Source organism: Bufo bufo, chromosome 2 (assembly GCF_905171765.1).
Source record: "Bufo bufo chromosome 2, aBufBuf1.1, whole genome shotgun sequence".
Classification (NCBI taxonomy): Eukaryota; Metazoa; Chordata; class Amphibia; order Anura; family Bufonidae; genus Bufo; species Bufo bufo.
The window spans coordinates 360,482,149-360,504,060 of record NC_053390.1 but is presented as its reverse complement, the minus strand read 5'-3'; the positions used below and the strand labels follow the sequence as shown (position 1 = coordinate 360,504,060).

Below are 21,912 nucleotides of genomic sequence, written 5' to 3'. Positions count from 1 at the left end.
TAGGACATAATCTCCAGGCAATTACACTACAAAGCTTCAAATGGACCATACTTCCACAGATGCAGACCATCAGTAGACTATAATGTCTGAGAAGTCCACGTTCAGCTCTGCAAGGATGTTTCTGAATGTCCCTACAGAGTTAGCAGCTGCCCTATCTCTGGAGCAGAGAGCCAGCTGTCGGTAACAGTCAGACTTTCCATAGGGAAGCAGAGATGTGGTTTTTTTTTACCACCCCTGCCCTTTCCATCACTCAATGAGTTCCATCTATACAGATCAAGAGACGGCAATGCTGCTTCTAGCTCTGGTCCTAGTGATCTTGTGATTGCTGTGGGTGGAAGACTGCATGAGCTGCTCAGTCTTAGAAGACCCAGATCAGCTCTGCAGTGAGGCTCAACAACCTGTAAAACCTCTGAAAATATGAGTCCTTAAAATAGGGCTAATAAGTCAGTCCCAGGTACAATAAGAAAATGTAATGTTACAATGCTCCCCAAAGGTCTTAAGACAAAATAAATAAAATCATATAAAAAACAACCACTAGACCACACTGCAGCTTCTAGCCCTGCTCCAACTGACCAGATCCCATATATCAAAACTGTAACAGAAAAGAGGCATCATTTTCAAAAAAATATTTAGTTGCCCTTTGAGCTATTAAAAAGAAATTTGAAAAAGATGTAAAAACTTTATTTTAAAAAAAAAAATATTTTGCTGGGTATTAAAAATATATATATATATTAAAACAAAAATGACAAAAATAACTGAGCAGTAAATAGTTATGGCTTTCGAAGATGCACAAATTCATAAATGGAAAATGCATCTGGTCAGGAAAGGGCAGTAAATGATCCAGTTTTGAACTGGTTAAGTTAGGGTACAGTAATTTTTAGAGTGAACTGTTCTCTCACGTACCTGCACAACGTGCCAGTGTCTATGTCCCAGTAAAGTGCTTAAGCCCTGAGAATCTACATTTCCTACAGGGAACGGACTTCTGTCACGTATAGACTTGTGCTCAGGATGTGATGAAGAGCCTCTAACATGCTGTGTCTGAGTTGCATCCCCGCAGTTCAAGTACAGGCGATCTTCTCCTTGAAGCAAAACTTGCTCTTGGTTGCTCTGTAAGAGAGAAATACGGGTTTAATCTTTTATATTCTTGTCAGCATTTGGATACAGGATACAAGGTTGCTGGAAATATTTAGGGGAAAGGGGCTTTAGTGCAACAGAAATAGCTCCAATTAGTTACAATTTTGCAGAAGACTCTCTTGCAATTATGGTGCAATTAAAAAAATAAAATCATCATCTAAATTGTTCATTAAGAAACGTGACACTGATTTGCCAGCGTGTGATGTTTAGTTTGAGCCTTATCTATACTGAGCAGTGCACTAAGGCTACTTTCACACCTGCGTTAGGTGCGGATCCGTCTGGTATCTGCACAGACGGATCCGCACCTATATGCAAACGCTTAGATCCGTTCAGAACGGATCCGTTTGCATTACCATGAACAAAAAAAAATAAAAAAAATATTATTTTTTTTTTGTTCATGATAATGCAAACGGATCCGTTTTGACTTTACATTGAAAGTCAATGGGGGACGGATCCGTTTGAAAATTGAGCCATACTGTGTCAACTTCAAACGGATCCGTCCCCATTGACTTACATTGTAAGTCTGGACGGATCCGTTTGTCTCCGCACGGCCGGGCGGACACCCGAACGCTGCAAGCAGCGTTCAGGTGTCCGCCTGCTGAGCGGAGCGGAGGACAAACGGTGCCAGACTGATGCATTCTGAGCGGATCCGCATCCACTCAGAATGCATTAGGGCTGGACGGATCCGTTCGGGGCCGCTTGTGAGAGCCTTCAAACGGAACTCACAAGCGGAGCCCCGAACGCTAGTGTGAAAGTAGCCTAAGCATGCTATTTTAGTGGCACTACTATTAAAGTACAAATATGGCAGCTCAAACCCTTATAAGTCAAGAGTCTAAAAAACATTCCCCATGTGTACAGAACTTCATACAGCTACCAAATAAGGAGGAAAGTTTCTAAACTACAGGTCCATTTAAATTGGAACCATCAGTTTGTTAGTGGATCACAGTTGTCCTGCAATGCTTTGTTTTTTCCTGTAGGGGGTGCAGTTTCATTGCGATACCCTACGTCAGGGATGCCCAACCTGCGGCCCTCCAGCTGTTGCAAAACTACAACTCCCAGCATGCCAAGACAGCCTACAGCTATCAGCAGGGCATGATGGAAGTTGTAGTTTTACAACAGCTGGAGGGCCACAGGTTGAGTATCCCTGCCCTACATAATCAACACTGCTCTACAAGCAGCTTGCCAGAAAAGTCAAGGGAAAGATGATGCTTTCTGTTCATACCCTGCTGATACACAGACAACAGAAAATTTCATTCTGGCTGAGGACTTGTAAACAGCAGTGCTCAGGCATGGGTAAAGATCTTGAAGTAACTCAAAAGTGCCACAAGAGGAAATTAAATAAAAAAACAAAAAAAATAAAAACAGAAAGACCAATTCTAGTTTCACGTCACAGTTGTAGCAAGTGTCATAGTAGCTCACATCTTACCATGCATGGGTTCACAGTAAGAGCACTCTTAATAAACTGAAATTGGAGTATTCCAGACTGCTTGGGTACAGTTTTGTCACTTGCCGCATGTCCAGTACACTCTGATGCAATTGCCCATAAGTGGTAGCCTTCAGGTCCCCAGCTCTGCAACAAACAATAAACTTAAATTGTACTTATCGTTTCACTTATTTTAGTCCAGAGTTACAGTTGCACAGATTAAAGGGGTATACCCATCACATACAATAGGGGCATATCGCTAGGATACGCCCCCATTGTCTGATAGGTGCATGTCCCACCTCTGGGACCCGAACATACAAGGAGAACGGAGCGGAGAGAGCTGTGGCTGGAGGACCCGGGGTTTCCCAGGGTCCGTCCAACACCAAGCGCTGCTCCCATACAAGTGAATGGGAGCACACTGCGCACGCGCGGCCCCTGCTCCCAATTTCTTTCTATGGGGGCTATTTTCGGAGGCCCCATTGAAATAAATAGAGGGCGGCTGTGCAGTGAGCCCTCCATTTATTTCTCCGCTCTATTCTTGTTGTAGGTGCGGGTCCCAGTGGTAGGACCTGCATTTATCAGACAATGGAGGCATATCCTAGCGATATGCCCCCATTGTATGTGATGGTAAAACCCCTTTAATCTCATGATATCTTTTGACATCCGTTTTCTCCTGATCCAGAGATCCAAATCAACTGCTTCCATCCATACAGCCATGTGGGAAGCATGCTGAAACTATAAAAAAACTCCCCCGTATATGAATGTATGTGTGCATGTGTACATATAGAATACACACACACAAGATGACACAAGATTGACAGACTGTACTCCTCACAAGAAAAGGCAGTCAATCTTGTTCATTTCACTAATATCATATTAAAGGGAGCTCGTCACCAATAAATTCACTGTTAAACCAAGCACAATGCCTTAGAGCTAGCTCAGCTGAATGCAGGGATACTGTTCATTTAGCAATCTGTTCCTTCATTCCAGAAGAAACTACATTTATTCCATATACAAAATCAGCAGTTAAGTGCAATGAGGGCGGGCCCAAATCAATCTGTGCACTCTTGCCCCTCCTGTTTCCCCTACCAGCTCCTCTCTCTTATGTAGACATCTCTTTTATCACCTGTCAATAAAGAGAGAGAGGGAGGGAGACACTGGCAGAGGAAGCAGGAGGAGCAGGGTGCACAGAGTCAGCTCTGTGCACTTAACTGCTTATTTACACATGGATTTAAAGTGATTTTTCTCCAGAATGAAGCAACAGATACTCTTCACTTAGCGATCATTACATTCAGCTTAGCTAGCCCTACAAGGTATTGTGCCTCGTTTACCACTGAATTTCCGATTTCCTTTAGGGCTCTGTGAGTGTGATCCTCCGTTCTGGACACTGCTCGCCTTGCAGGAGTGCACGGCATTATACTGATGTAGACACAAAGCATTTTAAATCAGTATAATGCAGTGCGCTCCTGCAAGATAAACAGTGTCCAGAACGAAGGATCACGCTCACGCACTCCTGTGAAACAGCTCCAATTCCAGCAAAATACAAACCCTTAAAAACAAGATACTTTATTATAATTGGTTAAAAAACCTTTACCCTATAGTATAGATGATAAGTGATCAGTTCATCCGACAATACTAATTAATATAGCTAATACGCAGTCCACTGCAAATTGAGGAGATCTTTCCCTAAAGATCACCCTATGATATAACCTCAGCCCAGAGACGACCCCTAATGGTGGGGACTCTCTGTCCTCGTGCCTGGGCTACAACACCCTAACTGGCCCTCAACAGGTCCTAGCACCCCTGTGAAACAGCCCTTAAACCTGTAAGATATGTAAGATCTCCATGCTTTTAAAGGGAATCTTCAATGTAGAAAAAGCCTTGCAACACTCCTAAATCCGATACTAATCAGGTTTGATGACAGTATGTGAAATAAATTTGGCTCTCAAACTTAAAGGGGTTGTCTGTCTTCAGTAAGTGGCCTTAATCATGTAGAGGAAGTTAATACAGACCACTCACTTTATACTTCTACATGATAAATGCCATTTGCTAAAGTGAGACAATCCCTTTAAGTTGCTTGCGAGTTTTTTTGAGTTGCAATCCACAGAAGTTTACTCAAGTGATGTTTCGGTCCTCCAATATGGACCTTTCTCAAACACGCACTGCAGTGGCAGAAGGTCTGAGGAGGTAAATGCAGCACTGTGCGGAGCAGTAAACACCAGTACGGTCCATTAACACGTCCGTGTGTGTTTTGTGGAGCAGTAAACACCAATAAAAAGAGTCTCTTTAGTGGTGTTTACAGCTCCACACAACAGTAAAAAAATAAAATAGCCATGAAAAACAGACACTGTGACAATGGGAACAGCATGATGCTAAGGTCTGTAAAGCTCTGTGGAAAATGTCAGCGCCATCTAAAAAAGTAAAATAAAATAAATCAGATTTTTTTTTTTAATGCTCGCTATTCACTGGACATAAAAAAAAAACATTTGAATGGCCCCCTTGACAATTTGTTCTAAAAACAGCTGTTTGACGTGGTGCGAATGTAGCCTTACCTCTACAACCTTTTGCTGCTAATCCATGTCTGAAGAATGCGAGACATCATGTAGTAAAAGTAAAAAAAATAGACGGAAAATAAAAAATTCTTACCATTGAGCTGATTTTTAAAGTCTCTTTCTTTGTGCCATCTGCTCTGTATCTAAAAAGAGAATCACGATATGTAAAAATCATCATTACCTCATTGTATTACACCATACAAAACGTTGGCTTAACATGCCAGTAACTGCCGAATTACAATCATCAGGGATTTCTACATGAGAACCTTAAAGGGAATGGGTCATCAGAAGAGGAACTATTGTTTTACCATTTTTTTAAGTACTGGTATTTTTGGTGATTTATTTTAACTATCTATATATTTTTTTATAATTCAGCAGTTTTCATAGTGGTAACTAGGCCTAAAATACGTTAAGACTTCCTGTCTTTTGAGAGCAGCTACATCTGCCATAGACACAATGGACAGGAGACGAGCCTTTGTGTTCTATGGGAGAGTTTTCTAGGCCTGCTCTGTGCCCTGTGCAGAAGACCGGAGGGAGCTGATCAGCTGTGACTTCACCTGTTGTGAGTGGTGGATCCTGTGTTATCTATACAGAGGTGTTACTTGTCATTGTAATTCTGCCTGTGGTGATAATGAGAACGGCTACTGAAAAGCTACCTGTACAGAACAGGAAATAGTGTCCTATATGGACCTAGTAGTCAGTGTGAAAATGACAGGATTATATAGATTTTTAAACTATAGATAAGTAACATGGAAAATATTTCAAAAACTCACCAAAAATTTATAAATAAATAAATAAATAAAATAAATAAGGCTACTTTCACATCTGCGTTCGGTGCGGATCCGTCTTGTATCTGCACCGATAATGCAAACGCTTGTATCCGTTCAGAACGGATCCGTTTGCATTATTCATTAAAAAAAATTGCACCATATTGTGTCAGTGAAAACGGATCCGTCCCCATTGACTTACAGTGTAAGTCAGGACAGATCCGTTTGGCTCCACATCGTCAGGGGGACACCAAAACGCTGCAAGCTGCGTTTTAGTGACCGCCTCAAAAACGCAACGGAGACCAAACGCAGCCAAATTGATGCATTCTGAACGGATCCTTATCCATTCAGAATGCATTGGGGCTGAACGGATCCGTTTTGGGCCGCTTGTGAGAGCCCTGAAACGGATCTCACAAGCGGACCCAGAAACGCTAGTGTGAAAGTACCCTAACACATAAACATGATTTAAACAATAGGTCCTTTTCTAAAGACATCCCCTTTAAATTAGTAATTACTTGAGTACATGATAATGAGTGCAGGTAAAAGACAACATGGAGAAGTAGCCTGTGATCACTTACGCAAAGTCTCCTCCAAGAGTACAAATAAGATGTGCCCCAAATACGCTCCACAGGGAAAGTCCTCCACATTCCCACGTCACCATGACAACGCTATAATCAGGTGACCACCGTATCAGCTTCACTGACCCAGTCTTGTTCCAGATATCTAATGTGACCAGATAAAAGGAATAATATACACCAAAATAATAATAATAGAAAATAACATTTCCTATTAACCTTTGCTCCCAACACACATACAATATAGCTAAGTAAGGATTTTAAATTAGATAGGATACACATAGGATGTTAGCGGCTTGAGAAGGCAGCGGCGCTCGCCGCACTGACGCCTTCTCTAGACCATGTGATGACACATTTATCGGTCACATGGCCTAGGCACAGCTCAGATCCTTTGAAGTGAATGGGGCTGAGCTGCGATACCACGCACAACCGCTATACAAAGTACAGAGCTGAGAGAAGACCGCAGCGCTACTGCCTTCTCAAGCAGCTGATCAGCCCGGGGTCTTGGGTGTTAGGTCATCAGTTTCTGAAAAAACCCTTTATGAAGGTCTCCATGCTATTTCCTAGTATGCAAACCATTCAACATACTGACAAATGAACGAACATACCTTAAATAATGAAGGAATAAAATAAAAAAAATTAAAAATTTTCACACATCGATTCAAAGAAATAGGCTAAAATATAAGGATTTTTCACTAGCTCAAAAATTGTGCATGAAAGTGAAGTATTATTTTGACAATGATTTAGGTCTTACCTGGGTACTGCTTGGGAGTAAGCTCCAATTTATGGGAAAGCTGCATAGCGCCAGTTGTGTTATCTATTGTGTATACAAGAACAGATCCGCTAGGGAAATAAAAGACAGGTAAAGCGGGTTATGACTCTGGAAATGACAGGCTGGCCACAGATGTTAGAGAGTCAGGATTGGCTCAACACAGGGGAAACACGAATCTGCGCGGTTCTGTTAACCTGCAAACCACAGGTCAGATTTCGGGTTTCTTCATTATATGCTGGACATTAAAAGGCGAATGGTTGGGGATTATAAAAATCCTGGCACTAGACAAGAAAAGTAAAATAAAAACGTGTTAAAAGGTGTACACAGGATGCTGAGAAGAGGGAGACACTTCTCTAAGGCCTCATGCACACGGCCGTTGTTTTGGTCCGCATCTGAGCCGCAGTTTTTGTGGCTCGGGTGCGGACCCATTCACTTCAACCGGGCTGCAAAAGATGCAGACAGCACTCTGTGTGCTGTCCGCATCCGTTGCTCCATAAAAATAAAAAAAATATAAAACCTGTCCTATTCAAGACTAGGCACTTATATTAATGGCTGTCTGTGCCGTTCCGCAATTTGCGGAACGCACACGGACGCCATCTGTGTTTTGTGGAAACACACAATGGTTGTGTGCATGAGGCCTTATACTCCTTCCTATTGCCCAATATCTAATTTTTTATAAAGAGTTTTTATCATTCAGCGTGGCAAATAAAAATAAATAGCAGCCATCTGGAAGGAGCCAGCACTAAGTGCATGCTGCCATAAGACTGGCAAAGGGGTAGTACAGTATTGGAAAATCATAGCGGATTTCTTCAAAAACCAGCAACATACCTCTCCATGGGTTGTGTCAGGTACTACTCTAATCATTTCAAGGGAGCTAGGCCACAATACCAGACTCATTCCATTTAGATGTCTGTTCAAGAAATCAGCAAGGACATGCTCCTGTGGCTATGCTTCCACTATTTTTGGATGTCTAAATGAATTACATATAGCGGTGACAACTCCGATTTCTGCTGCGGATTTGCAGTTGGGGACATTCAGTGAGGTTAATCAGCCTATGGTCACCCGCTGTAGTTTCCACAGCCAGGACTGACACGTTAATTGTCATTTCAGATCCACATCGATAAAGTTCATGAATATACCATGTGGATTCCCATTGAAACCAATGGCGCATGCTTTGTGGATTGTTTTTCCCAAGACCGGTATCACTGTAATCAGCAGTATCAAACGTACCTACCAGTATGCCTGGATTTATAGGGCTGATCCTGCTGGCAGGTGCTTTGTAAGCTATAACATTTATTGTAGTCTATACATTTATTTGATGTCATATCTAGTGACATGGCGTACTTTCATGCCTCAGGAGCACATGTTATAATAAAAACTATTCGTTTTACATGCTCACGAGAGATTTTCATGCACAGGTACCGCCCATGTTTAAAATGGACAGCACATGCAGAGAAAACAAACGCATTAAAGTCAATAGGGGGGGGGGGGATTTATCATGAATATATGAAGTCAGTTTTGCTCGAGTCTGTGTTGGTGTACTTTATATCATATTTATCAAATGTTGCATGTTTGATCATTTTGTCTTATCCTTAAAGGGGTTCTGCAGTTTTTTCAAACTGATGATCTATCCTCTGGATAGATCATCAGCATCTGATCGGTGGGGGTCTGACACCCAGGACCCCTGCCGATCAGCTGTTTGAGAAGGCAGCAGCGCTGGCAGTAGCGCCGCGGCCTTCTCGGACCCCCGCTGATCATTTATCCAGAGAATAGATCAGTTTAAAAAAACTGCAGAACCCCTTTTAATGTAATTGTGACTTTTTAATTAAGTCTCAATGATGAATCTGGAGTAAAACTCATTAACATAACTAAACACACCCACTGCCCCCCCCCCCCCCCCCCATCTTTCAAAACTGGAGTGTATGGTGTAAAACTGCAAAAAAGTTGCAAAATGTTTGCGCAAGTGAGCCCAAAAAGTCGCAAAAGCCCCATGTTGTGACTTGTTAAAGCCAGAAGAAGGCCTGATAAAGCAGAACCAATTAGTTTATGCATATAGGTGTTTTTTCCTCATGCTCGATTGCTCTGCGGGAAATAGAAAAAGCAGCATGTTCTATCTTTTGCATTTTTCACATGAGAAAAACCTCAGAGAAATCAATCTTTCTGCATGAAAAATACAAAAAACTCAGGGCATGTGTTGTTCATGTAGGCCTTGCCCGTTCAAGTCAATGGGTCAATGAAAAATAACAACTGAAGGACTGCAGGACCCTGTTTTTAACCCTGGGAGATGCCGTGCGCTATTCTTCCTCTTAGAAAAACGGACATCGGTGCAGAAAAAAATGCAAGCACTTCACAGAATCACAGAAAGCACTGAAATAAATGAGAAAAGTCTCACAGTTTAATATTCTATACACCACAGCCGCGATACTTACTTGGCACATCCAAATGCCATTAATCTGTATTTATGGTTCACTGCCACGCAGGTTCCATCCACCACATCCTGTGCCCAAACCCCATGGATCTGCTGTTGGCAGAAGAAATAGGGCTTTACTGCACGGTAACATGAATCGGACCTTACATAACAGTAAGTGAGAATGGGACTTGGACAATGATATCAAACAGTCTGATATTGGATGACAATTGCAGCTGCACAAAGGACTATTGCCAGAATACAGTGGAATTATTATGCCCTTTCTACCCCAACAAGAGAACCATTATGCCATACACAGTACCAAAGTGTATGTCTGAATGCTAATGGGGCTCTTCTCTCCAAGTCTACCATAAAGTAAGAGCCTTGTTTCAGGAACAATGCCATAAGAATCGGACCTATTTCTTATGAATCTAGAATGGTACGCTTTCCTATGACAAACAGGGCTCTTGGGGTAGGTGAGAGGCAGGACATTCTTGGGGTCCTCTGCACATGAATATACAGAGGTAAAAAGTAATGCAGACATGCATTTACTGTACGTGTAACATTCGCCCACATTTATTAATCCTAAAAACTTAGGCCAGACCTGCCCCAGATTTATCACAGGGGCTCAGGATGGACAGACACTTCTGTCTAGTTCTATACGATCAGCTTACATTGAGATAAACATTTTAAGCCAGAACTGTGGTGCAATTTTGGCGCAAAATGGCACATCTTCGGTTTGCCTTTTTTCCGACAAAACTCTGAACTTTTCCAATAAGCCTGTCCATTTTCCAGCAAGTCAGAAAAAAGTGTAGAAACTGTAGCTGTGGCAAAGATGCGCCACTTTTTAGGTTACTTTCACATTTGCGGTTTCCCTTTCCGCTATTGAGATCAGTCATAGGATCCCAATAGCGGAGGATAACGCTTCAGTTTTGACCCCATTCATTGTCAATGGGGACAAAACTGAACTGAAGGGAACGGAGCGCACCAGAATAAATTCTGTTCAGTTTCATTGCGTTCCCATGACGCACACAAATTCTGTTCATAACGGATGCAGATGGTTGTATTATCATGACGGTAGCATTTTTGCTGATCCCTAAGGATCCGCAGATGTGAAAGTAGCCTTAGACAGGTTTGAGCTGCAGAGACACGTACATTTGGTCCATATGTATGTTTTTTGTTATTTTGACTGCCTTTCTCTCCACATTTTAGCATTCATTCTTGTCTCGCCTGCAAACGGTTATTTGCTAATCATTCAATTAGCATCTTTAGATTAACCAGTGATTGCAAACTTTCACTCAATATAATATTTTCCATGATAACCACTTCATGTAAAAACTGACATACCTTCTCAGGGCTGCCGCGGTCTTCAGCGCTGCCTCCCATTGAAATGAATGGGAGGCAGAAAGGACACAGCTAGAAAAATTTCAGCACGGATGTGTGCACCAAAATTCAGCAGCAAAGCCCACTTAGAGGGCTCATGCATATGACCGTATTCATTTTGCAGTCTGAAAATCGCGGCTCTGCACCATCCATATGTATTGAACATCCGTATGTCTTTCCTGCTAAGGACAAAACATGTGCTATGCGGTTTCTCAAAATGCAAACCGCTAACCCATTGAAGTCGATGATGGCATCCTTAGGCTACTTTCACACTCGCGTTTGGTGCGGATCAGTCATGGATCTGCACAGATGGATCCGCACCGATAATACACCCACATGCATCCGTTCAGAACGGATCCGTTTGTATTATCTTTAACATAGCCAAAACGGATCCGTCTTGAACACCATTGAAAGTCAATGGAGGACGGATCCGTTTTCTATTGTGCCAGATTTTGTCAGTGAAAACAGATCCGTCCCCCATTGACTTATATTGTGTGTCAGGACGGATCTGTTTGCCTCTGCATCGTCAGGCAGATACCAAAAAGCTGCAGGAAGCGTTTTGGTGTCCGCCTCCAGAGTGGAATGGAGGCAAACTAAGGCATTCTGAGTGGATCCTTTTCCATTCAGAATGCATTGGGGCAAAACTGATCCGTTTTGGATCGCTTGTGAGAGCCCTGAACGGATCTCACAAACGTAAACCAAAACGCCAGTGTGAAAGTAGCCTTATTTAGGAGATCGGCAATTTGCACACCGGTCATGTGCATAAGCCCTTAGTTACACAGCTCAGTAGGCAGTATCACACATGAGAATCTTTGATACAGGAACATTGGATTGTAGATACAGAGACACAGAGAACAGTATTGGACGTGAAAAGGCTTTGATACACACCACATCAGAGAGTATCGTACAAGTAAATTATATACACAGCTCAGCAGACTGTATTGTACATGATAGAATAAGGTACAGATTTATTTTAATGTGCTTGCTAATCAAGCTGTTTACTGCCCTTTGGAGATGGTGAGGGAAGTGATGTAAAGCAGCAAGAGACACGACACTGGAAGGACTCATGAATGAGTGTAGTACCATGGCCACAGGAGCAGACTGAGCAGTGTGCCAGGCAGGGCCAGACTGTAACTCTTCAATCTGCAGTGCAGCCAGGCTTGGTAGTGAAGAAAACAGGAAGCACTTAATGTAAACAGACCTGCCAGAATACTCTGATGCCCAGACAGGGGGAAGGAAAGCACAGACATGAAAAACTATATATTGGGGACACTGCTCATTTCTAGGGGTTGTGGTCACTACTGCAGCGCAGATAAAAGGCGGCGCCTTTTGAGTTGCTGCGTGCACATGTGCTCTCCCACAGTGCCGACCACTTTTTCTACTACCTAATAGCACTGTATACGCAAGCCACATATGGAATAACAGTTTGGTTTGTGGCACCTCAGATGCAGAACGACGGAGCAGATATCCTAACAGGCACAAATGACATCTATAACCATCCTGTTCAAAGCTATGTTCTTACATCTGCTGTACTTGACACGGGTGTGATAAATCCAATACGACCATCGTTAAAAACAACAGCAAACCCATCAAGAGTTACACAGTGCTCCATATCCCGGATGTGGACACCTTCAAAATCTAAGAATGAACCTGCTGGGGAGAAAATAAAACAAGCAATCATACAAGGTATAGGCTGATACTGGGAAATTAATAATTAATGCTGGCCCTTCGACCTCAGGTACTCAAAGATTACCATTTTGACTGTACAGTCTCTCGTATTCACGGCATGCCTTACACCCAGCAAAAACATCAAACTGTCAAAGTCTGTGAAGAACCCTACTACATCTTATTTGCTTTGTGTACAGAGCATTATATTTTGGGGAGAGGGAAATAATTCCTACGGATCTTAAGGCCCGTTTATATGGGCCAATGATTGGAGCAATTATTGGGAAGGAGATGTAAAAAAGAGCAGATTATTGCAATTGCCATATTAGCTCCATCATTTTCAACGTTTTGAGCTTCTTGCTCCTTAGTAAAAGTGTCAAGATAAATATGGCACTTACACCAGAAACTGGAGTAAATTGTAGCTGAAATCTACACCAGCACATAGGTGCACAAAAAGGCAGAATATGTGCCAAACTTCTTAACAGGCCTGTGCCCCTTAATAAATGTGGTGCATCTTATTCTAGCACACTTTCTACTAAGATTTCGTAAATCTCCCCCTTAGGCTAGTTTCAGATTTGAAGCAGGGAACTCTGGCAGGCTGTTTCGGATACTGCCACCTTCCCCCCCCACTACTACAGACAGCGGCCAGACAAGTAGGGCCGCAGGTGAGAAAGAAGCCTTAGGTCTAGTTCACACTTCAGTGTTTGGTCAGTGATTTCCATCAGTGATTTTCAGCCAAAACAAGGTGTAGGTCCAAAACACAGAACAAGTGCAGATCTTTCCACTCTACCTTATCACTGGAGGCTCCATTCCTGGTTTTGGGTTAAAAAACACTAATGTAAATCACTGAAGTGTGGACTAGGTCTTAGTCTTTAAAAGGGTATTCCTACATATTATGGCATATCCATAGGATATGCTTTAAATGATGACTATCTGTAGGAGTCCCTTATAAAGGCTTCTGCATAAAGCGGTCCACAAACATTAGACATATGTCAGCTGAGCTGCTGAGTTTAGAGAGACTGGATGACCTGTGGGGGTATGGGGATCTCCCAACTGCCCAATCCTTTTTACCTTTTTACCCCAGGGATTTAAGCCTCCCCCTCTTCCTGCTGAGCACACATGTACAAGAGGGATCGGGGAGGCCGATATCTGCTAAAATTTGATTTTCAGAAATCCTTTCATAGCAAAAAGATAGCAGCATCCTGATTTACAACTATGAGGCGTGAATAAATTGTAATCGCAAGAAACTAGTAAAAACGTGTGGATCCTTTGTTAGCCCACAGGCAACATTTTCAGCTCGGAGTTACTGCTGTTTCTTGCATCACAACTGTATGCGACTGCACTAGATGTGGATGCAGTTTCGTGCAGTTTTAGAATGGGCCTTGGTAGATTAAAGGGTTTTTCCAGGCTCCTGATCTTCAGGATAGGTCATCAATATCCTATCAGTGAGGGGATAACACCTCCTTACCATTGGTCATCTGGTCGACCTGCAGCCTCCAGTGCTGTAACTAGCACTGTGAATGGAACAGGAAGCTCAGCTCCGGGTTACTGCAGCTCAGCACTCATTCACTTACAGTAACCCAGCACGGCCACTACACTCAGGATAGGTCATCAATATCAGATAGGCAAGAGTCTGACACCCGATGAGCTGTTTGAAGGGAAGGTGCACGCTGCTGCTGCTATGTCTATGGCAAAGCAAGAAGAGAGATGGGAGAAGGCACGTGTGCCCCGCACGCACCTTCCCTTCATACAGCTGATCGGTGGGGTTGACCCCCTGCTCATCTGATATTTCTGCTCAAAAACTGCACAAACAGGGACAGCTTTCATCTAAAAAATATTAGAACATCTGGTGCTCATGTAAGTCTGCCAAACATCACACAGAACTGAACAACTGAAGTGTTTCTATTTCTAGAAGACATGGTTTCCAAGATATACAGGTAGCTTTCCATCTCCTAAAAGTCACGAGCGAGGATTAAAAAAAACAAAAAACACAGCCCGAGGAAGTTCAAAAAGTTGTAATAATTTAACCCACTAATGACAATATATGTAAGTTAGGAGCACAGGGGTACATGCTGCCTAAGGCCCCTTCACATAGGCTGACACACAGGCAATTATCGGTAATGAACCACTTGTTCCGGATAATTGCCTACTCATCAGCCAGTGAATGAGCTTTTGTTCATTGGGTGATTGGCAGCACCTTTAGGGCTCATTCACGCGAGCGGATGCCGTGCGTGGAATCCACTGCCTGAAACAGTGCCAAGCCCCGCTCCGGACAGCAGAGACATGGAGCATTAACATGATTGATAATGCCCCGTGCCTCTCTGTGACCTTTTTACTACAAAATCACAATGAGATAAAGTTGTCACCATGATTTTGTATTAAAAAGATCACAGAGAGGCACAGAGCATTATCAGTCATGTTAATGCTCCGTGTCTCTGCTGTCCGGAGCAGGGCTTGGCTGTCTTTCATGCAGTGGATTCCACGCACGCCATCCGCTCGTGTGAAAGAGCCTTTAGTGTTCCTAGGAACACTCCCAATAATTGACCAATCACTGGCCCGTGTAAAGAAATCTTTAGAGTACACAATGTCTTAACAGCTTATGCCTTCTTGATCTATTTATCCCTCTATTGGTATCACCAGGGAGCCAGTGTTTAGTGAGAATTGCTGGGACTAACAAGACCAAATCTAAAGAACAAGGGTTCCCCCTATCCTCAGGATAGGTCATTAATATCAGATCTGCGGGGGTCTGTCACCCACCGATCAGCTGTTAGAAGAGGCCTTGAGCACCGCGGCCTCTTCCTAGGCTAGTGACATCACTGTACATCAGTCAGATGGCTTAGTTGCAGCTCAGTTCCATTAAACTCAATGGGGTCAAGCTGCAATACCAAGCACAGCTGATATACAATGTATAGCGCTGTACTTGGTAAGCTGCTGGGAGGCCACAGCGCTAATTGAAATGCTTATGAGCGTTGTGGCTTCCTGAAACAGCCGATTGGCAGGGATGCCGGGACTCAGAACCTCGCCGGTGTGATAACGATGACCCATCCTGAGGATAGGTCATCATTATCTTTTCCAGGATAATACCCCAGAGCTGCAAGTCCCTGTGGACATGCCGTAAATCTCCACATAGAAATAACCAACTACAGCATTATTTATTTCATTATAATGACTTTCTTTAAAGTGTTAAAAACTTAGAGGGTCACAGTACCTCTAGATGGCTGCAAATCGACTGAAAAAGGAATGGTAGCGAGGTTGATAGCTTTCCTTCCATTAGTCATGCCTTCCCAGTGAATGAGGTGAAGCAAACAATCCTCTGTGGCCACCAGAAGGTCGTCCATCATGGACTGGATACTAGAACCACAAATTAAAATGGCACACACACACACACACACACACACAAAAAGAAAAAAAAAAGAAGAAAAAACTTATAATGTATAAAATGGTTAGTTATAATATTGCGTTTTGCAAGCCCTTTGTACATACCTTGTTATTGGTGCCTGTAAATCTAGAACCTTCTTGGTCTCTAAATTTAATGCTGGAGCACATTGTTCCTCCTTGTAATGAGGGATCGTCTTCGCGTGAGAGCTTCCCCTATTATAAAAAAAATAAAAATAGGAAAAAAAACTTCAGCTATGTTATCTTATGTAAATATGTTCGATTGCATTCATTTAGAGATATTCAGATACAAGGCTATCTACATTTTAAATAAATGGTATTCTTTGTATAATGAAAAGCTTTCCAAATTTTCAAACATACTTTCTGTACTTTCTGCTTGCAGGCAATTAGTATTGGCATTACAGGTTTGCTTCCAATGGATAAAAATCCTGGTCAAGTGTTGAGCACATAGGTACACAGTTTATGGCAAGATAAGCACACCAATAAATGTGAAGTATGGCAATTGGTGGTAATCTGTGTGCAGAAACCCTTACTAAGCCTTGATAACATGTCCGTGTCTGCACAAAAATCTTCTAAAATCTTCTAAAACTCAGATGTCTGTTTTAGTAACTACTGTAGGGTTTCGCTCTGGTAGACAGGATTAGCGGACGCAGTATAGAGGCAACAAGTTCTTTGGATCAAACAGTTCAGTGTTTTATTCACATTTAAGGCAAGTGACAAAACAGTCATATTCAAGCAAAAAGTCACCTTGCGGTGTTGGTGGTAATTCATACTATGCGGCAATTCTGCCTCAAAGAGTCCTTGACCATAGCAGCACCAACCTGTTTTCACGCCAAACAGGTAGCAAGCCTTCATCCAGACACAAGGCTCCCAGATCCCAACACAGAGACATGGCTTCTGAGTCCAGCTGCCTATTTAAGGACAGCCAGGTGCTGCCAAAACCCGGAGCGGCACTTAAACTCTGGTCAGGTATTTGACCTCACCTGGCTGGAAATTAGCCCAGCCGCACATGCTGGGAGGAAAATACCTGCCTTGCCAGACACAACCCCTTACTGTGTCACACTACTTACATTCCCAATGTAATAACAATTCTGGAGAATCTTGTCAAATAACTGTTATGTTGTACCATCCTCTGTTATTCATACTAGAAGTTTATGAATGAATTTCCAACTGGGGGGGTGTCCCCACAGAATCTAAGAGTATCTAATCAGTGCTGAACACTATTCAGTGACACCCCCCAACTGGTAACACCCAGTTGACCTTTTGGCAATATATTCGTAAACTTCTAGTACAGATAATAAAGGAGTGGAACAAGGCAGAGTCACTGTCCCCAATGGGGCTCACAATCTAAGGTCCCTATCAGCATGTCTTTGGACTGTGAGAGGAAACCAACACAAACACGGGGAGACCATAGAAACTCCATGCAAATGTTGCAAATTTGAACCTAGGACCCAGCGCTGCAAGGCACCAGTGCTAACCACTGAGCCACCGTGCTGCCCCCTATACAACAGAGCTATAATGTGTGACTATAGTTTAGCTACATTGCCTAGAGGGAGTCTGAGACACACCTTCTACCTTCCCAGATTGGATGCCGTGTATAATACTAGTCTGTCACAAGCATTCCCAAAGTCAGTGCATGGAGAGTGGATTTCCATTACAGCAGAGGCAGAAAGAATAAAATGTACAGATTACTTTACCACAGACGAGAAAAAGGAGAACTCCAAGTAAAAGAGGATCGCTTTACACTGGGTTCAAACCTGAGCGTATTTGAAATGCGCGTTTAACGCGCGCTTTTGTCCATAGTCAACGCGCGTATTACGCGCGTTTGTGTGATTGACAGCAGTGTCCTATGGCCGCAAACGCGCAACAAAACGCCCCAAAGAAGCTCAAGAACTTGTTTATGCGTCGGGCGTTTTTCAGCGCGTTCGAACGCGCTGTAAAACGCTAAAATGTGAACCAGTCCCATAGGGAAGCATTGGTTTGCATCGGTTATGCGTTTTACAGCGCGTTCGAACGCGCTGTAAAACGCGCAAGTGTGAACTTACCCTTAGGCTTCTTTCACACTAGCGTTAGGCTTGTCCGGCAGGGAAACGGGTTGCCGGATCCGTACTAACGCTTGCACATGTGTGCTGCTGGAAGTCCGGCCCGGCCCTATTCTCTATAATGGGGACGGGTGGGAGATGTGGCCTCAGCACGGCAAACATGCAGAGGCGGCCGGACAAAAACTGCAGCATGCATGTTTGCCGTGCTGTGGCTGCATCTCCAGCCGTTCCCATTATAGTGAATGGGGCCGGGCTTCCAGCAGCACACGTGTGCAATCGTTAGTATGGATCCGGCATCCCGTTTCCCTGCCGGACAACGCTAGTATGAAAGAAGCCTTAAGGAGGCAACCATCTTAAGGCTTCATTTTTTTTCCGGTTTTCTCTCTCAGTATTTCAGATCCTATAACTTAGTTTCACACTGTCAGATCGGGCCTCTGGGTCTCTCTGGATCCCGCATTGCTGTAAACAAGGCATGCTCAACCTGTGGCCCTCCAGCTGTTGTAAAACTACAACTCCCACAATGCCCTGCTGCAGGCTGATAGCTGTAGGCTGTTCTGGCATGCTGGGAGTTGTAGTTTTGCAACAGCTGGAGGGCCGCAGGTTGAGCATGCCTGCTAAACTAACTGGGGAACGGCGGAGATCCGTCCGCAACCCGGCAGCAAAATTATGATCATTTTTGCAACTTTTTAAAAAACCTGCAGTTGAAAACCTGGAGTAAGTGGTGGAAAAATGCACCATCTGGCAATTTTTTGTATCCAATAAGCCATATAATTCTGGAGTGCAGGGCTTGTGCAATGTATTAAACGCTTCAGCGTTTGACTCTACAGCCAACTAGCATGGTGTCATCTGGACAGTGAAAAAAAACTATGGGAAAGTTCTCAGCACTGCTGCCTGTAAACGTAACATAATTCCCCAAGTCTGCTTTTTGAGTACGAACTGCTCTGACCTTTAAACAACAAATATGTGTTGCCAGCAGAGGCAGGGAGGAATGTTCACTCGGCACTGCCACATCAGCAGCAGCCTTGCTCCAGTTCTGCTGGTTTGAAACGCGCCAGCAGCACACAGCGTGAAGTGTCATATACTAACATTGTTCCAGGTAGCAAACAGGAAATCAGTCCTCACCTGTCATCACAAGCCTATCAGCACAAACTACTGTATTACTGAATGACGTGGGGGACGCCCTAGCATACTGTAAAACTTAGTCTACTTTCACACTGGTGTTTTGGCTTTCCGTTTGTGAAATCTGTTCAGGGCTCTCACAAGCAGTCCTAAACGGATCAGTTTGCATTCTAATGCATTCTAAATGGAAAAGGATCCGCTCAGAATTCATCAGTCTGCCTCCGATCAGTCTCCATTCCACTTTGGAGGCGGACACCAAAACTCTGCTTGCAGCATTTTGGTGTCCGTCTGATGAAACTGAGCCAAACGGATCCGTTCTGACACACAATGTAAGTCAATGGGGACAGATCCGTTTTCAATGACACAATAGAAAAAGGATCCGTCTCCCATTGACTTTTAATGGTGTTCAAGACGGATCCGTCTTGGCTATGTTAAAGATAATACAAACAGATCCGTTCTGAACGGATGCAGACGGTTGTATTATCTGAACGGATCCGTCAATGACGGATCGGCACAAAACGCAAGTGTGAAAGTAGCCTTATATGAAAAGTTTTATTAACTACTTGCATTCCCCGTGTAATAACTATTCTTGAACATCGATTCTTATGACTATGTTGTGCCATTCCTCTATTATTCCTGCTAGGAAGGTTATCAATGAATTGGCAGAGGTCTGCAATAAAGATTCAACTGGGTGTTACCAATTGGGGGGTGTAGGGACATTCTGAAACTGGCAGCATGGATTGGACAGTGTCAGACTACGCAGGGACACCCAGCTGGACCTTTATTGTACACTGCTGGCAATTCATTCATAAACTTCTGGCAAAATTAATAGAGGAATGGCACAACAAAGTGTCATAAGAATAGATGCTGCAGAATTGGGGGAAAGTAAGTAGTTACTAAAACAGATAGGTAGGTAGGCTTCTCATCTACCACCATTGCTCAATTTTCAGTGTTATATGGAATGTTGAGGGATGGAGAGAGAGAGGAGAGTACTCCGGCTTTCTTGAAAGCATGGAAGGAGGAGTTGAAGACCTCTTTCCCAGGAGGATCAATGGAATATGGCCTTTGATTTTACTCACAAAACGTCCATCTCATGTAGGTTCCAAGAAAGTAATTATAGGATACTCTCCCGCTGGTACATGGCACCCGTACGACGTCAATGGATCTTTCCGCAAACCTCCCATATTTGCTGGAGATGTGGAGCGGCACCAGGCTCCATGCTACATATATGGTGGTCATGCCAGGTCCTGATCCCATCTCTATGACCACCTATATGGAGACTCTGTGGCTCTCACACATTCAATGGCCCTATTGTCTATATTCCGTGGACAGTTTGTGAGGATTATAGGGTTCTTTCTTAAAACATGTAGGATATGTGGAAACACTTAGGATAATCCCTAGACTTTGGAAATCCACTGCCCCTCCGACCAGGCTGGAAGACACTCAGTCTCAGGAGATTTTTATCAAATGATGGAGGCCATGGCCTGATTTTAGGGCATTTCCCATGAATGCTGGTTGGGTGACGGGTAACCCACCATGATAAACCGGATCTATGAGCTTAATGCCCTTGAGGGAGGCACGGGCTGCTGATTATATTTCTTTCCCTGTTGATCTAAGCGGCACTGGTTAGGTTATATTCCCCTGACCTTTCCCTTGTACTTTCCTATTATGTCCTTGTGATGTCCACTCGTTCTGGTGTCTTATTTTATAAGCAAAATTGTCTGCATTGACTGGATTTCTTTCTACCTTTGCTCTTGATGATTCAGGTTTCCGTGCACAATTGTACATGCAGACTGGCTCAATAAAAAGTATTTGACCCATAAAAGAGACATGTCAGGAGATGCGACAGGTCCTCTTTAAAATACACACCAGGTATTGAAAGATGTGCCTCATATCATGTCTCTGAGCCAAGCATGCATGTTTATTTCAGTTGGAAGAGGGGAATCAGCTCCTGCCAAAAATTACTGACAGCTGCTCATTTCCCATGGGGACTTGGGCATGTTCTTTTCCCATATCGGGACCGTTGTGAGGCCCCTATATACAATACCAATTCCAACCAAATCAGTGGATTCCCCTGAATTTTAGCAAACTTGTTAAATCTCTATAAATGCCTCTTATCAGGAAGGATTATTAGACTTGCCAAGGACAATAAGTAATAATGAAAGTTCCATCTCTCTAAATCTAAGACAGTCTGCATATAACAGAATATTTCACGCTAAGCAGTCCTCTACATGCAGAGGGAGGGGAGTAGCAGGTTGTAGAACTCTCGGCAGCACATCTGCTCGTTGGGGGGGGCCAATCCAGTAAAATGTACAAGAGGGAATTGCAGAGACAAACTGAACCCAATTGTCAGCGGCTAAACATCGGCACTTTATGTGCTTTCTGAGAAACAGTCTATTGTCTTAGCATTAGCAAATTACAAACAAAATGTATAGACAGATTACCACCAGAGAGGAAAGACTATAAATCTTTTCAGACTACTACATTTTAACCAAGAATAACCTGAACTTTCCAACACTGGACCAATACTAACAACTTGCCACTGAGGCAGCATTAATGGTTTTTGGAGTATTAAAAATAACTGACAATTTTGTTCCAAGTCCTAAAAGGACATACATGATGATCTATGTAATAAAACCATTTCAAATGGATTATTTGCTGTGCCCTTGTGTGCTTA

The 21,912-nt window shown here is 43.2% G+C and overlaps 1 protein-coding gene across 2 annotated transcripts in view; it reads right to left on the bottom strand.

Moving 5' to 3' along the window:
- Positions 1-21,912, bottom strand: part of RIC1 (RIC1 homolog, RAB6A GEF complex partner 1) — a 143,965-nt gene that overhangs the window by 68,700 nt on the left and 53,353 nt on the right. Inside the window, exons 4-12 of one of the 2 annotated variants that reach the window (XM_040417144.1) lie at positions 16,162-16,269; positions 15,887-16,029; positions 12,536-12,663; positions 9,653-9,744; positions 7,206-7,294; positions 6,455-6,599; positions 5,204-5,252; positions 2,561-2,704; positions 904-1,107 (exon numbers count right to left, since the gene is read on the bottom strand). In XM_040417144.1, the coding sequence (XP_040273078.1) occupies positions 904-1,107; positions 2,561-2,704; positions 5,204-5,252; positions 6,455-6,599; positions 7,206-7,294; positions 9,653-9,744; positions 12,536-12,663; positions 15,887-16,029; positions 16,162-16,269 (1,102 nt within the window). Of the gene's footprint in view, positions 1-903; positions 1,108-2,560; positions 2,705-5,203; positions 5,253-6,454; positions 6,600-7,205; positions 7,295-9,652; positions 9,745-12,535; positions 12,667-15,886; positions 16,030-16,161; positions 16,270-21,912 lie in introns of both variants that reach the window. The other variant, XM_040417143.1, reaches the window with a different exon arrangement.